A 14,702-nucleotide genomic window follows, 5' to 3' on the forward strand; every position below is an offset into this window, starting at 1 on the left:
AGTCCAGTTTTTCTCCTAACCTCACCCACTCTGACCTCGTCCCTCCTTCAATTCAACTCAAATGTAGCCCGTTACTGAATTCAAACAGCGCCTGTAACCCTTTGCTTGAAAGGCTTTCCATCCCATTTTCATTCCCCCCCCCCCGCCCCGGCATCTTGGCCTTCCAGATATGCTGAACCAGAGTCACTTCTCCCAACACATCTGGCTTTTTTCTGTACAGGTAGTCCTCAACTTTCAACGGTTCATTTAGTGACCGTTTAAAGTTACGATGGCACTGAAAAAAGTGACTTATGACCATTCTTCACAATTATAACCACTGCAACATCCCCTTGGTCACGTGATTAAAATTCAGGATGTTTGGCAACTGGCTCATATTTATGATGGTTGCAGTATCCCGGGGTCAAAGTTAATGGGGAAGTCAGATTCACTTAATTTAGATAGATTAACTTAACTACAGGGATGTGTTTAACAATTGTGGCAAGAAAGGTCATAAAATGGGACAAAACTCAACAAACGTCTCACTTAGGAACAGAAATGTTGGGCTTGATTGTGGTCATAAGTCGAGGACTATGTGTATTAGGTGAGTATTTGAGGAACACCAGTCCCATCAGATCTGGAGCATCATGATGGGGAAAGAGATTCGTTCTTTCATCCATCCATCCACACTTGGGAGCACCAAATTTCAATCCCAAATGAACAGGTGAGTTTCGTACAGACCTGCATACCAGGACTTGCTGTTGCCTTCATCCGCATTGCGCAGCCAAATTTGACTCCAGGAGTGGGCAAAATCAATCAAGAGGATGAGCTGGATGAGGACAAAGAAGAAGGAACCGACCACGCCAAAGTAGAACCAGACTTCATTGGGGAGAAAACACACAAGAGACACAAGATAGTCAACTCTCAACTTTTTCTCATGCTACCATCCATGAATGAGACAACAAACTACCCAGGAGGAAGTTTAAATATATCACAGACAGAGGTGGGATTCAAGAATTTTAGCAACCGGTTCTCTGCCCAGTTGCTGGGTGGGTGTGGCCATGGTGGGTGTGGCCTAATTGGCCCTCCTGCACCACAGTGGTGCGGGGTGTGTTTTCACCCTCCCCAATCTCCGGAGGCTTTCCTCGAGCCTCTGAGAGGGTGAAAACAGCCTCCCTGGGCTCCAGCGGCACTCCAGAGGCCAGAAACGGGGCCATTTCCAGACTTCTGGAACTTCCGGGAGGCCCATTTTTCACCCTCCCAGAGCCTCCGCGCGGGCCCTGTACTTACCTGGCATCCAAAACAAGCCGCGGGGAGACTCCTGGGAGGGGAGGGCCAGGGTGGGCGGGGCCAGCTAGTCCTTGCAACTACTGGTTCAGCAAACCAGATGTAAAATTAGCATCTGGTTCTCTCGAACCGGTCCGAACTGGCTGAATCCCACCCCTGATCACAGAGGCCTGCAGGATGGGTAAGCTTTAAAAACAGTTTGGAAGCAATGTCAGCTTTAAATGGATTATAATTTTTCTCAGCCTTAATTTCTCCCTGTTCCGAAATTTGGCATACATTAGGCCTGCACAACACATGGGCCATCAAGTAGCCCATTATCTTAATATTTGTCTCAGAGGTTCTATATTTTTGAAGGCAGACTATCTAAGAATTAGTCCTCAGATTAGCCCACCTCCCTGGATGTGGCTGCTAGATTGATGGCAGACTTCACCTCTCTCCGCCTTGCTCTCTGCTCTCTACCCATCCATCTTTCGGTTATCAAATTGATGTATTATTCTCACAGGTTCCTTTGTCATTGTTTATTTCATTGTTCTATTATTTCACTTCTGTTCTGTTTGCATTTCTTTCCTTTTCTTCCCTTTTTATTATTGTTAAGCTGCCTAGAATGGCCCCACAATGAGAAAGGCATTAAATAAATTTAACAAATAAAATAAAAATAAATAAAAACGCTGATAACTGAGTCCCTTTTCTTAAAATCCAAAGTTAATCTTAAGCACCATCACTAAGTGTTGTATCTTATGATTCTTGATGAATGTATTTTTTTTAATGTACACTGAGAGCATATGCACCAAAGACAAATTCTTTGTGTGTCCAATTACACTTGGCTATTATTGTATTGTATTGTATTTTGTATTATATTATATTTTGTATTGTGTATTCTATTCTATTGTGTATTGTGTATTATATTGTGTATTGTATTGTGTAGTGTATTGTGTAGTGTATTGTGTATTGTGTACTGTATTATAGTGTGCAGTGTGTATTGTGTGTTGTGTATTGTATTGTATTGTATTGTATGGTATGGTATTGTCTATTCTATTCTATTCTATTCTATTCTATTCTATTCTATTCTATTCTATTCTATTCTATTCTATTCTATTCTATTCTTTCTTCAGCCCTGAGACAGTCCCTTTAATTAAGGCAATGCCTGCATCCATATGAACAGAATTTTGCATCACAGATTCATTTTAATACATGGAAAAGGCTTCTTTTACCAGATGTGAATGTTCCATCGGGAATATAGAAGGCACCCACGGTTATTCCAATCAGCATCAGGAGCTTGAAGAACCAAAACCTGAAGTTGGCAGCAAGAAAATTTCTCTTTAGAGTTGTAGAAGAGGTCAGTCAACTAAGGTATCCCTCACCAGCAAACATGTTCTGTAGGACACAAAGCTATCGGCTGGCTTTGTGATTTGATCAGGTTCTCAGCATCCTTTGTCCTCACTAATATTCCCTATTTATTTTTCACGTTCCAGCAATGAACAACATCTACCCCTCCAACCCAAATAGATATTATTAGATTTTTTTTTTTTGAGCAATTGCATGTGAGGTGGGCAAAGACTAATCTTTTCTTCAGCATTTTTATAGCTGCCCTTTCATTCTGCCAAACTGTGAAAAAAAAAATAAACCAGGAAGTGCCAGAAATGACCATAAAAAGCAGTCCTTGTTTTGCAGATATTCTAACGGCATCATTTTCCTGAAGGACTAATTATGATTTTGTGATAAGTTAAGCATTACTCCAGGTTCAGACCATATGGCTGAACTCAAGTCAAGCTAACCTACAACAACCTTCATTACAAACAGTCCTTGACTTATGACCACCACTGAGCCCAACATTTCTGTTGCTGAGTGAGACATTTGTTAAGGGAGTTTTCCCCAATGTGTGACCTTTCTTGCCACAGTTGTTAAGTGAATCACAGCAGTTGTTAAGTCAGTGAACATGATTGTTAAGTGAATCTGACTTCCCCGTTGATTTTGCTTTTCAGAAGATCACAAAAGGTGATCTACTGCAACCGTCATAAATATCAGCCAGTTGACAAGGATCCGAATATTGATTATGTGATCATGGGGATGCTGCAATGGTCACAAGGGTGAAAAATGGTTACAAGTAACACTTTTCAGTGCCTTTGTAACTTCAAAGGGTCATTAAACGAATGGTTGTGAACAGTGGTGGGTTTCAACATTTTTTTACTACCGGTTCTGTGGGCGTGGCTTGGTAGGCGTGGCAGGGGAAGGATATTGTAAAACCTCCATTCCCTCCCCACTCCAGGGGAAGTATACTGCAAAATCCCCATTTCCTCCCCACTCCTGGGGGAAGGATATTGCAAAATCCCCATTCCCTCCCCACTCCAGGGGAAGGTTACTGCAAAATCCCCATTTCCTCCCGATCATCTGGGACTTGGGAGGCAGAGAATAGATGGGGGCGGGGCCAGTCAGAATTTTTACTACTGGTTCTCCGAACTACTCAAAATTTCCACTACCAGTTCTCCAGAACTGGTCAGAACCTGCTGAAACCCACCTCTGGTTGTAAATCAAGGATTACCTGTAGTTCGGATTCCATGACATACCTGACTATTTTTAAGATGAGCTGTAACAAAACATTGTTAAAGACCTTGCCAAGGAACAGGTTCAATTCAGAAACTAAGATGAACTATAGCAGTGATGGCTAACCTTTTTGCCATCGCGTGCCAAAAGCTGGGGGAGTGCGGGGTAGTCATGCGTGTGTGTGCCCACACCCATAATTCTAGGTGCCGTGCCCCCCCCATGCATGCGCGCACGATCCCATGCTCCCCCCCACTTTTATTTATTTATTTATTTATTTATTTATTTATTTATTTATTTATTTATTCAATTTATATACCGCCCTTCTCCTAGTGGACTCAGGGCGATGCACAGCCAAAACTAAAATACATAACAATACAAAATTTAAAATTAATTAAAAGAATTATATACTTTGGCCCGAATTAAAACAGTGTGAATTAAAACCCATTAACAAATTAAAACTAAACAATTAATAACCATTTAAAAACTAAAAAAGGGGGGCGGGGTTCACGCCAGCCCTGCTTGTTGGAAAAAAAGAGTTTTGGCATGTGACAGCATGGTGGGCATGGTAGGCCCGTTGTTTTGCCCTCCCCAGGCTCCAGAGGCTTTCTAGGAGCCTGGGGAGGACGAAAACAGCCTTCCCCACCCCACCGGAAGCCTTCCAGAGGCCGGAAATAGCCCATTTGCCAACTTCCAGTGGGTCCAGAAGGCCCAAAAATCAGCTGGCCAGCACGCACATGCATGCTGGAGCTGAGCTTGGGCAACGCTCGCGTGCCCAACAATATGGCTCCACGTGCCACCTGTGGCACGCGTGCCATAGGCTCGCCATCACGGAACTATAGTATGGGTTAGTATACTAACTATAGCATTCTAAACTAGTATTCTAAACCAGGTCACTGATGGAACAAGGTTACTTTTATTTTAAGAGAGGATTTATTTATAAAGCTCGCACGGTCCTGTTTCAGGGAAGGCATGAAGACATTTAATACCCCCTTCCTACAAGCCTTGGACTTTAGATTCACCTCAGAGCCTTTACATCAACAGACAGAGCTGTAAAATATGGGAACTAATGGGGAGAAACTGGATTTCAACAAGTCATTGGAACACTTAAAAAATACAAGGAGAAATAAACTGAACAGCCTTTCAATCCTGAATTCCAATGTGGGGGGGGGTGTTGAAGGCTTTAAAATAAATCCATAAGTCCATTGATTCTTTTGTTTTTCATGGGCAGTTTGTTTTGCCCTGCTTAAGAGTTTTTAATTGAATTTGACAATACACAATAAAAATTGACCCAACTGTCTGCACAGGCAAGGTCGGTTTCAATGTTTTCATCTATTCCTTAGATCTCTTGTTCTTTTTTGACTGGAATTCTGCCAGAGATGATCTTGGCAACTTCTAGAAGAGAACTATACTTCATAAAAGTTTAATATATATATATATATATATATATATATATATATATATATATATATATATATATATATATATTAGAAGCTTGGAAGGAACAGATCAATGGAGAAAGAGGGGGTGCAAGAAAGAAGCCAGAAATTTTAAAAAAACAACAACAACCAATGTTTTAGATCCTGAGGTAAAATATGTTTGTGTTTCACCTCAGGATCTAAATGTGAAACATGATGATCCTATCAAGTTCAGCTTAATGTCCTGAGATGACAGCTATGGAAAAACTAGCTTTGAAATGATGCCGGAGGAAGAAGAAAAAAAAAGGAAGGGAAAAAGCCCTTAAATCAGTCAAAATCAATATTGGTTCTGCCGCTTCATTTGCCTTTAGTCACAGATACACAAACACACCAAGCGAAACAGCAAGTTGAATCAAAGGAAGGCTCCCAGAATTAACTCCGGGGTGAAATCCAGCAGGTTCTGGAGAACCGGTAGCGGAAATTTTGAGCAGTTCGGACAACCGGTAGCGGAAATTTTGAGTAGTTTGGAGGACTGGCAAATACCACCTCTGGCTGGCCCCTGAGTGGGGTGGGAATGGAGATTTTGCAGTATCCTTTCCCCAGGAGTGGGGAGGGAATGGAGATTTTGCAGTATCCTTCCCCTGCCACGCCCACCAAACCACGCCCACCAAGCCAAACCACGCCCACCAAGCCATGCCCATAAAACCGGTAGTAAAATAATTTGGATTTCACCACTGATTAACTCCCAGATTTCCCTGATCTGGTTTTTTGCTGCTCTGGGACAGGATAAAACACGAGCATGAATAGCATCAGCTGAATGAAGGGCCTCACCCGTTCTGTATTGAAGCTCGGGGATCCTTGCTGCTCCTGACACAGAGCATCAGCAAGGCGAAGAAGAAGAAGAATGAAGCTGTGGCAAAACACATGCGGTACACTGATTTGAGTCCCAGGAAGGCCTTACAGTCAACCTTGATGCCCACAGGCGAACTGCTTCCTTCGCAGAATCCAGGAAGCTAGTCAAAGGAAAAAAGACAGCTTTAGAAAAGCCCTAACCTTTAATGCAACAATTACTGATTATTTCCCTGCCTGTTTCTCAGCATTATTTTTCAATTTAACAAAACAAAACAAAAAACCCTATTGATACAATAATTTCCAAATGAGAATATTATAATGTTGGTGAAATTCCCCATGTTGTGTATGGACCATATAATGGCATGTTTGCAAAGAGATTCACATGCTAAACAGCCACTCACTCCTCAAATTAAGAGAAAATTAATCAAATTAAGAGAAGAACCTCTTTACCCAGTCACATGAGCCAGAGATTGATAAAAGTCTCCATCTTATGAATCCATGAACTAAACTGAATCCCAAAGAGGGGAAACAATCCCAGTTGCTGGGATTTTTGTAACCTCATCCTCCTCTCCCTTTCATTTATCTTTTTTATGAAGAAAAAGATAAAGATTTTTTTTCTTTTACTGTAACCCCTTTTAACGGGATGGAGTTGGGGCAACTAAATGGAACTGAGCATTTACTGGCTAGATGCCCTTCCTGATGCCTATGCGGAGTTCACAACAGATAAAGTTGTTCACAACTCTTTGCGCCCTGATAAAGAAACATCGGTCCCAGCCTAGGATTGAATTCTCAACCTTCTGAGTGTGAGACAAGCGTTTCCATCTCTAGGCCACCACACCACTCATCCTCTCCCCTTTCAATAAACCTTGTTAAAGAAACTTGGGGAAACTGTTCCTTTTGGTGGAGGTGAGGAGGCCAAATGACCCCATTATCTTTCCATCTTCCACTGGCATTTTATTTTTCTGTTCAATTCCAAACTCGGGATGACACACACTTCCCTTGGGGTTTTTCCCAACCTGGGAATCTGAGCAACCAGGAAAGCTATGGGGTGATGGAGAAACATACAACCCAAACCAATCAGGAGTAGCACCCTCCACCCATTGATTTGACAATAGAGGTAGCACAAAAAGACCACCAGATAAAGCTCTTTAAACACAGCAAGTGTGAGATGTGGAAGGAAGACATTATGCAAACAATTTAAAGAGCAAACAGACCACAAATTGGCTTCTTTGCCAATTTTCACTCTTGTCTGTTATGAAGCTAAGAGCTCAGGAAATTACGGCAGTTAATTGGAAGGTTAAAGGACCAAAAGGCAGTTTGGGTATTTATTGGGAGCTTTCTAAAGCCCCAAAATATTTATTAATGGCATAAGGAGAAAGCCATATGAATTAGTTTAATAAATAACATGTATACATGTATGAGGGTAGGGAGAAAAATCATTATGGTCAATTCTGGAAGTATCCCAATCAGTAGTGGGCTCCTCTTACCTTCGCTACCAGTTCGAAACCAGGAGTGCACATGTGCGCACACTTTGCTTGCGCGTGGTGCTTCCGCGCATGCAAAGAGCGTCCATGATGACATCCGGGCGGGTGGGCAGAGCCTCCCACCACCACCACTACTGGTTCACCTGAACTGGGCTGAACCAGTAGCAACCCACCACTGATCCAGTGGTGGTGGATCACAGTGATGGAATTCAGCCAGTTCAGGCCGGTTCAAGCGAACCGGTTTGTTAAATTGCTGTCTGACCCCACCCCACCCCGCCCCTTCCAGGAATCCCCACATGCCCCATTTTGGCTCCCAGGTAAGTGCAAGGAGGCCTACTAGGCCCAAAACCAGGTGCGGGGGGTGGTGTTGTGACCCAGGCCCACGTAGTTAATATTAAATGCAAAAACAAACAGATTTTATTAAAACGGCTGAAAATTAACTCATTCTCATCTTATTCCAAATTAAATGAAAGCAAAGTCCTCAAAACACCATTCTTCAGTTTATCTCTGACCTTGGGATAATTAGGCAAACTGCCAAAGGCATTTCTTGGCAACAGTTCAGGAACAGAAGACGCTGACAAGAAAGAAATACATCCAAACACGAAGCAAATCTCTCAACGGTTGTTTTCCAGCAAAGAGGCCAAGAGCCGTTGCTGGCCTTTTAAGCCTTATGAGAGGGGCCAATCATCTCTTGGCCCTACTCCCAAGTCGTCCTCTCTGCTTTATCTGCTCTTGCCTTCTGGCAGCTCTTCTCATACGTGCACTAGGAACAGGCTCTTCCTGTTCCTCTGCCTCTCTACTATCAGCCTCTGGAGGCTCCGGGGTCCACACATGTCTCCACGATGGCCCTGGCCCCATCTCTGCCTCCGACACAGAGCCCTCATCTGGGCCTTCCCCAGCCTCCAGGACTGGCCCATGTTCTTCCTCAGCCTCATCGCTGTCCAACTCCGCTGTCAGCTCCACAGGCTGCTGGCGGACAACAGGGGGAGACACCTCCCCTGCAGCCCGTTTTTGCTCCCAGGGGGGTGCAGGAGGCCAAGTGCTGCCTGTTGCACCCCATGGCTACGCCCACCATGGCCATGCCCACCCAACCAATCATTAGGGCAGAAAACCGGTTGTTAAATTATTTGAATCCCACCACTGATTACTTACCTTGTGCAGCTTTTCTTCAACTCCTGGAATTATCATTATGATGGACACTAATGTCCCCAAGAAGAGAAACAAGGTGAAGCTGAGACGTGTTACGGTTGAATTCTTGGTAGAAGGACAGCAGCCACACAACAAACAAGAAGCTGAACCACAGAGACATGATGCCTGTCGAAAGAGAAAAGCAGCAGCCGTGTGAGAAGACAAAGAATATTTTTTCTTATAAGATCACATGCATTTATTTTAGGAATCACGATGAACAGGGGTGATATCAATATTCCTATTAATGTTTAGAGCTTCGTTGCGATTTTCAATTATTTCTTAAAACGATACCATGTTGCATATATTCACTGTTTCATCAACGAAAATGAATTTTAAACTTTATGACAACCGTAAATTTTCTTTACCAGATCTTTTCACTTTCACTATATACTTTTTCTTTTCCTTGTACGTGGTCATTTATTTTGTTTATTTATTATGTTTTAAAGTAAAATTTAAAATGTTCCAAATTAAAAAACAGATATGTGGTCGTGAAAAATAAATAATTTTGAAAAGGGACTCCACACGGAAATTGTCACAGTTACTTAAGTTTTTGTTTCTAGGATAGTTTGTTATCCTAGAAACAAAAACTAAGTTAACTGTGATAATGTCTGTGTGGAATCCTTTTCAAAATTATTTATTTTTCATGACCACATATTCTTTTTTTTTTTAAAAAAATAACAAACTACCCAAAACTACCATTAAGGAATAAATGTTATTTTAAATAAAAATGTCTAGAATATGATTTGGAAACAAAAATCTATTCTCTTTCCCAGTTGGTGATAATGTCCCCATGGAGATAAGAGAAAAATTAAGGGAAAAGTCCTGCTAAGCAAGTTTCTGGAATGGATTTTGCATGACTCATCCTTCAACATCTTGATGCATCTTGATCCTATCTGCTCTTTGTGAGATTATGAGCGCGTAGACTTGTTTCGCATACCATTTTAAGCCACACAAATAATCCTTGGCTTACTTCCACAGCTAGGCCCAGAACTTCTGTTGCTAAGCGATGTGTTTATTTATCTAACTTTTCCTCTGTGGTCATTAAACAAATCCAGCTTCGCTCCTCGATTTTGCTTGTTGGGATCCCCCTGGGAAGGTCACAAATGATTATCATATGACCTCAGGGCTCCACAATAGTCACAAATACAAGCCGCTTGCCAGGTGCCCAAATTATGATCATGTGATCACGGGGATGCTGGGATGATAACAAGTGCAAGGATTGGTCGTAAACCAATTTTTTTTTCCAATACCATCATAATTTTAGTCATTAAGTGAATTGTCAGACACAACTCAAACCACCAAAAATCATTCAGTGAATAGAGTATTCACTGAATGAAGTATTATTGCTTTATTGCTGGTCACCTGTATTACAAGAATCTCACCAGATGGCCTCTCTTCCCTTGGGAAATAGCAGTTGGACACCTAAGGGTTTGACCTCAGACATTTCCTCCCCCAAACCGGATCTGAGCTGGAATGTCTTTTTATTCCCCTTAGAAAGCCCCCCCCCTCTCCTTCAGCCCGTTATTCCAACACACAAATGGTCATTAAATTGATGACTACCTGTACTTTAACTTACGTTGGAGAGAGACTGGCTGAGTCAAGGTGAGGAGTCAAGCGGGGGATTAGTCTGGAATCTTTACGTAAGCATAAAAAGGCAAAATCCAACCCCCCCTTGAATGGACCTTATCTAGTCTGGCCCGGGTGCAAACCATCTGTCTATGAAACATCCAGTGAAATAGGCAGGAGCAATAAAGTAGCTAATTGAACTTTTCATGTGTGGAAGTGGTTGTTCGTGCCTGACAACTATGGCTTACTCAATAAACCACTGAATGGGTTCACAATAATTCTAAGAACAGCCTATGGTTCGTAACCTGCAATGGTTGGCCTGTAGAGTAAAGGTTCCCCTCGCACATATGTGCTAATCATTCCCGACTCTAGGGGGTGGTGCTCATTTCCATTTCAAAGCCAAAGAGCCAGCGCTATCCAAAGACATCTCCGTGGTCATGTGGCCGGCATGAGTCAACGCGAAAGGCGCATGGAACGCTGTTACCTTCCCACCAAAGGTGGTCCCTATTTTTCTACTTGCATTTTTTACCTGCTTTCGAACTGCTAGGTTGGCAGAAGCTGGGACAAGTAACGGGAGCTCACTCCATTACGCGGCACTAGGGATTTGAACCACTGAACTGCCGACCTTTCGATTGGCAGGCTCAACGTCTTAGCCACTGAGCCACCACGTCCCTTCGTAATACACTAAGTCAGGCCACCACATCAGGTTGGCCTGACTTAGTATATTACGCTAAAACCAAAGCAACCTACATTGCTTTGCTCAGCTTGCTTTCCTAGGCAAGAGTCTGCAATGGCCACTTCCTCTCTACATACTTTCAGATGTATTTCCTGAGTACTCATTACTCATTTCCCCCACCTGAATGCTCATTAGATGGGCTAAACTACATTTTATATAAAAGCTCTCTAGAGCAAGACATTACTGGAACTCAGCACGTGGGGTAGGTCCCGGGCTAAAGAAGGCAGATACAATAACTGCACATCGAGTTCATTGGGAGGGAGTGGCCGTGGCCGTTTTGCCAGGGCGAAAGACTGGTGGAGGGCCAGCGGAGGAGAAAAGTTTGTGGCTAATAACCCAGAGGCAAAAACCTTGAGGCGAAACAGGCAAGGAGAAGGGTTCAAGCCGAAAAGTCCCATTCCGGTCTGGGGAGCCCCCCTTGGCTCTTTTGCATACATTCAATGCAGGTATTGTTTCACTGGCATCAAAAGTACATGGAGTGCCATAGAATGCATACGTAGCCATGCTCTCTAGATAAATCAGGTTAAACAGTAACTCCACAGGATAAGTCACATAACATGCCAGTAGCTAAATAAATAAAGCACAGCTTTTATTTTTATTGGTAAAAATATAGAAAGAAAGGAAGAATTGAAGATTAATTTCTTTTGGGGAGGATCTTAATAATAAATTTGAAAAAAGAACTTAATGAAGTACTAAAATGGTTAATTTAAAATTGAATGGATGCAAAATATTTTTTTTTCTTTTTCTTAAAAATATATGCTTTAAAGAAAGTTTTAAAATGTTTAAATTAGAATTTTAAAAGGGGAGGCTGATGAACAATTTTTAAAAGAGGAGTTAAAGAGGGTGAGGAAGTTTTGAATCTTGTAGCAAGTTAGTATATTTTAGCTTATGTTTAGTTTAATGCTATACCCTGTTTTTGCTCTGGGAAGTCGGGGGTGGGGGTGGGGAGGGGGGGTTGAAGGTTATGTGGGGATAAAATGGTTGTCTAATTTTTAATATAATTAAAAGATAGATTAAGGTATTAATAGAGAAGTAAGAAAAATGGGGGAAATGTTATAATAAAGGGAATGACAATATTAAGATATGATACATATTGGAAGAGTAAAAAGAAGATTTAAAAGATGTATTCAGAAGATATATTGAATGATTGATTATGCATTGTTTGTTTGTTTGTTTACAATATTAAGATACGATAAATATTGGAGGAGCAAAAAGAAGACTTAAAAGATGTATTCAGAAGATATATTGAATGATTGATTATGTATTGTTTGTTTGTTTGTTTTTAAATAAAAAAAACTTTTTTATGAAAATAAATAAATAAATAAATAAAGCACAGCAAAACAACCCTATTTTTATTTAGATTTTCTGCCTGGTATGTTCTTAGATGGGATGAAAAGAACAGTATATACATGTACAATGGTTCCCCAATTCCAGATGGGGGCACAGGTCTTTAGAAACAGTCTAAAGGCAAACTTTTCGCTTTAGTCTGGAATGGTAAAGGCAAACAAGACACAAACATCTTGTTAATGTCCCTAAAAGTTAAAGTTTCCTCATCGTACTCATTCTGCCTTGCATATTCCCAAGAGAAAATACTCCCACACCACTTAAACATTTGTACAAATGTTTCTAAGCGTGTGAAAAAGTCTATATTAGCTAGTTCAAACACAGAGTACACATGCTGAAGGCTAGCAATTTTGTACCGTACTGACTTTAAAAAACAAACGTTTGCATACAAAAGTGAGAATCATTCAACACAGTATTCCCATCATGGCATGGGTCTGCAAAAAGAACAACTGGAAATGGATGAAACAGTATCTGCTGTGAATGAGCTTCATGTGTCATTCAAACTAGGACTGTGGTCACAAAACTGAAGTTAGAATAAATAGTAAATAACACAAATAAAGCCAGGAAACCATTCATGCAAAAGAAATGACAAGCCACAGCCAACTTATTGAGCTATTCTTAAATATCTTTATACCAGCCATCCAGATTTCACTCTAGTATGTTATATGATTTATTTATTTATTGGTTCAATTTATATGCCACCCTTCTCCGGAGACTCAGGGCGGCTTACAATGTGTTAAGCAATAGCCTTCATACTTTTGTATATACCTGCTTAGTAGGGCTTTCAGCCCCCCCCCCCCCCCCCAAGCGGTGTTCTTTTTTATACAAAGTCAGCTTATTGCCCCCACAATCCGGGGTCCTCATTTTACCTACCTCGGAAGGATGGAAGGCTGAGTCAACCTTGAGCCTGGTGAGATTTGAACTCTCAATAATTGCAGGCAGCTGGCAGCTAAGTGCTATTTAACAGTACTTTAGTCCGCTGTGCCACCAAGATGATCCCATTTTGTAGGACTCAGTGGCCCATGCAATCTTGGGAAAACTATATTTCAGTTATCCCAGATAAACCTATCATATGAACATGGCCATGACATGTGAAGAAGATATTGAGCATGAAGGAAACTTTAATAATTGAATTTAAAATTTTATATATTTCACCCCTTTTAGGAGTTTTATTTCTCTCACCTTCCGTTCAATGTACTTTTTAAAACTGCTATACTCTTTTACTGTGTTTTATACTTGTCATTGCTGCTTTCATTCTGATCCAAATGAATTCATTTGCTTTGCAGAGAAAAGGCACAAAAGTTTGTTTGTTTTTTTACTGAAATAAAATAAGGCCAGGTGAGAAACGGGTGGCCTAAAATGCCACTTGGCCCTAGTTCCATCCTGGGATTTTTCTTTTTTGTTTCTTTGTATGCTTGACCTAGGCACGCTTCTCTAAAGCATCCAGAGTGACATTCTTGAAAAACAAACCAAGACTTAACTGACTCAGGATTACGTGGCTAAAAGCCTTGTAATGCCACTTGTAAGGGGTGAATGCAGAGTTCAATGGGTCCGAATCCTTTTCAGGAGCTTTTCTAGGAGAACAGGTATTAAAGGGAGCACGGCTTGTACTCTGCCATTTTCCTGTTTTGACACTTTTGAGAGCTTGGATGCAGTACAAATCCAGAGTCAATAAATACTTGGCAAATACTAATTGGTGTATACAGTCCTTTCAGCACTTACATTTCCCTCTGAGATATTCCAACTTGGACCATACAACATGACCACAGAATGGGGACAATTCACTGTGGCTAACTCACCCTGGTTGTCTTCCTGGGGCCAACTCACTGAAGAACAACTCACCGTGGACAACTTTCCACAATATAACTCGCAGCGGGAAAATTCAACCCGAGATAACTCAAGAGACGGACAAGTAGAATTGCAGCTCACCCCAGTCTCAAGAACTTCCAACTTGAGAAGGTTCAAATCTGATGCAAGACAAGGCCCGCTGCAATTCACTTATCCCACTTGAGTGAATTGTCCAATGGTGAGTTGGCCAGGGTGAGAGGGCTATGACAAGTCAGCCATGGCGAGGTGTCCTAGACCCACAGCCTTGTGTTGTTGTATTCCTAAACAGCCAGAATTCAGATGCTTTTAATTTGCTTTTTCCCCCCAATTTTTTTTCTACTTCTGTTTAAACCAGTGGCCCCCAATCTATTACCATGTTTTCCCAAAAATAAGACCTGGTCTTATATTAATTTTTACTCCAAAAGATGCATTAAGGCTTATTTTCTGGTTAAAGGTAAAGGTTCCTCTCGCACATATGTGCTAGTC

The 14,702-nt window shown here is 41.5% G+C and overlaps 1 protein-coding gene across 1 annotated transcript in view; it reads right to left on the bottom strand.

Moving 5' to 3' along the window:
* SERINC2 (serine incorporator 2) overlaps positions 1–14,702 on the bottom strand; it is a 36,694-nt gene that overhangs the window by 17,404 nt on the left and 4,588 nt on the right. The window contains exons 2-5 of the mRNA XM_070949294.1: positions 8,708–8,869; positions 6,051–6,232; positions 2,475–2,554; positions 718–855 (exon numbers count right to left, since the gene is read on the bottom strand). Of these exons, the coding sequence (XP_070805395.1) occupies positions 718–855; positions 2,475–2,554; positions 6,051–6,232; positions 8,708–8,869 (562 nt within the window). The remainder of the gene's footprint in view (positions 1–717; positions 856–2,474; positions 2,555–6,050; positions 6,233–8,707; positions 8,870–14,702) is intronic.

Source organism: Pituophis catenifer, unplaced genomic scaffold (assembly GCF_029215685.1).
Source record: "Pituophis catenifer annectens isolate HBS135680 unplaced genomic scaffold, rPitCat1.0.hap2 SCAF_9, whole genome shotgun sequence".
NCBI lineage: Eukaryota > Metazoa > Chordata > Lepidosauria > Squamata > Colubridae > Pituophis > Pituophis catenifer.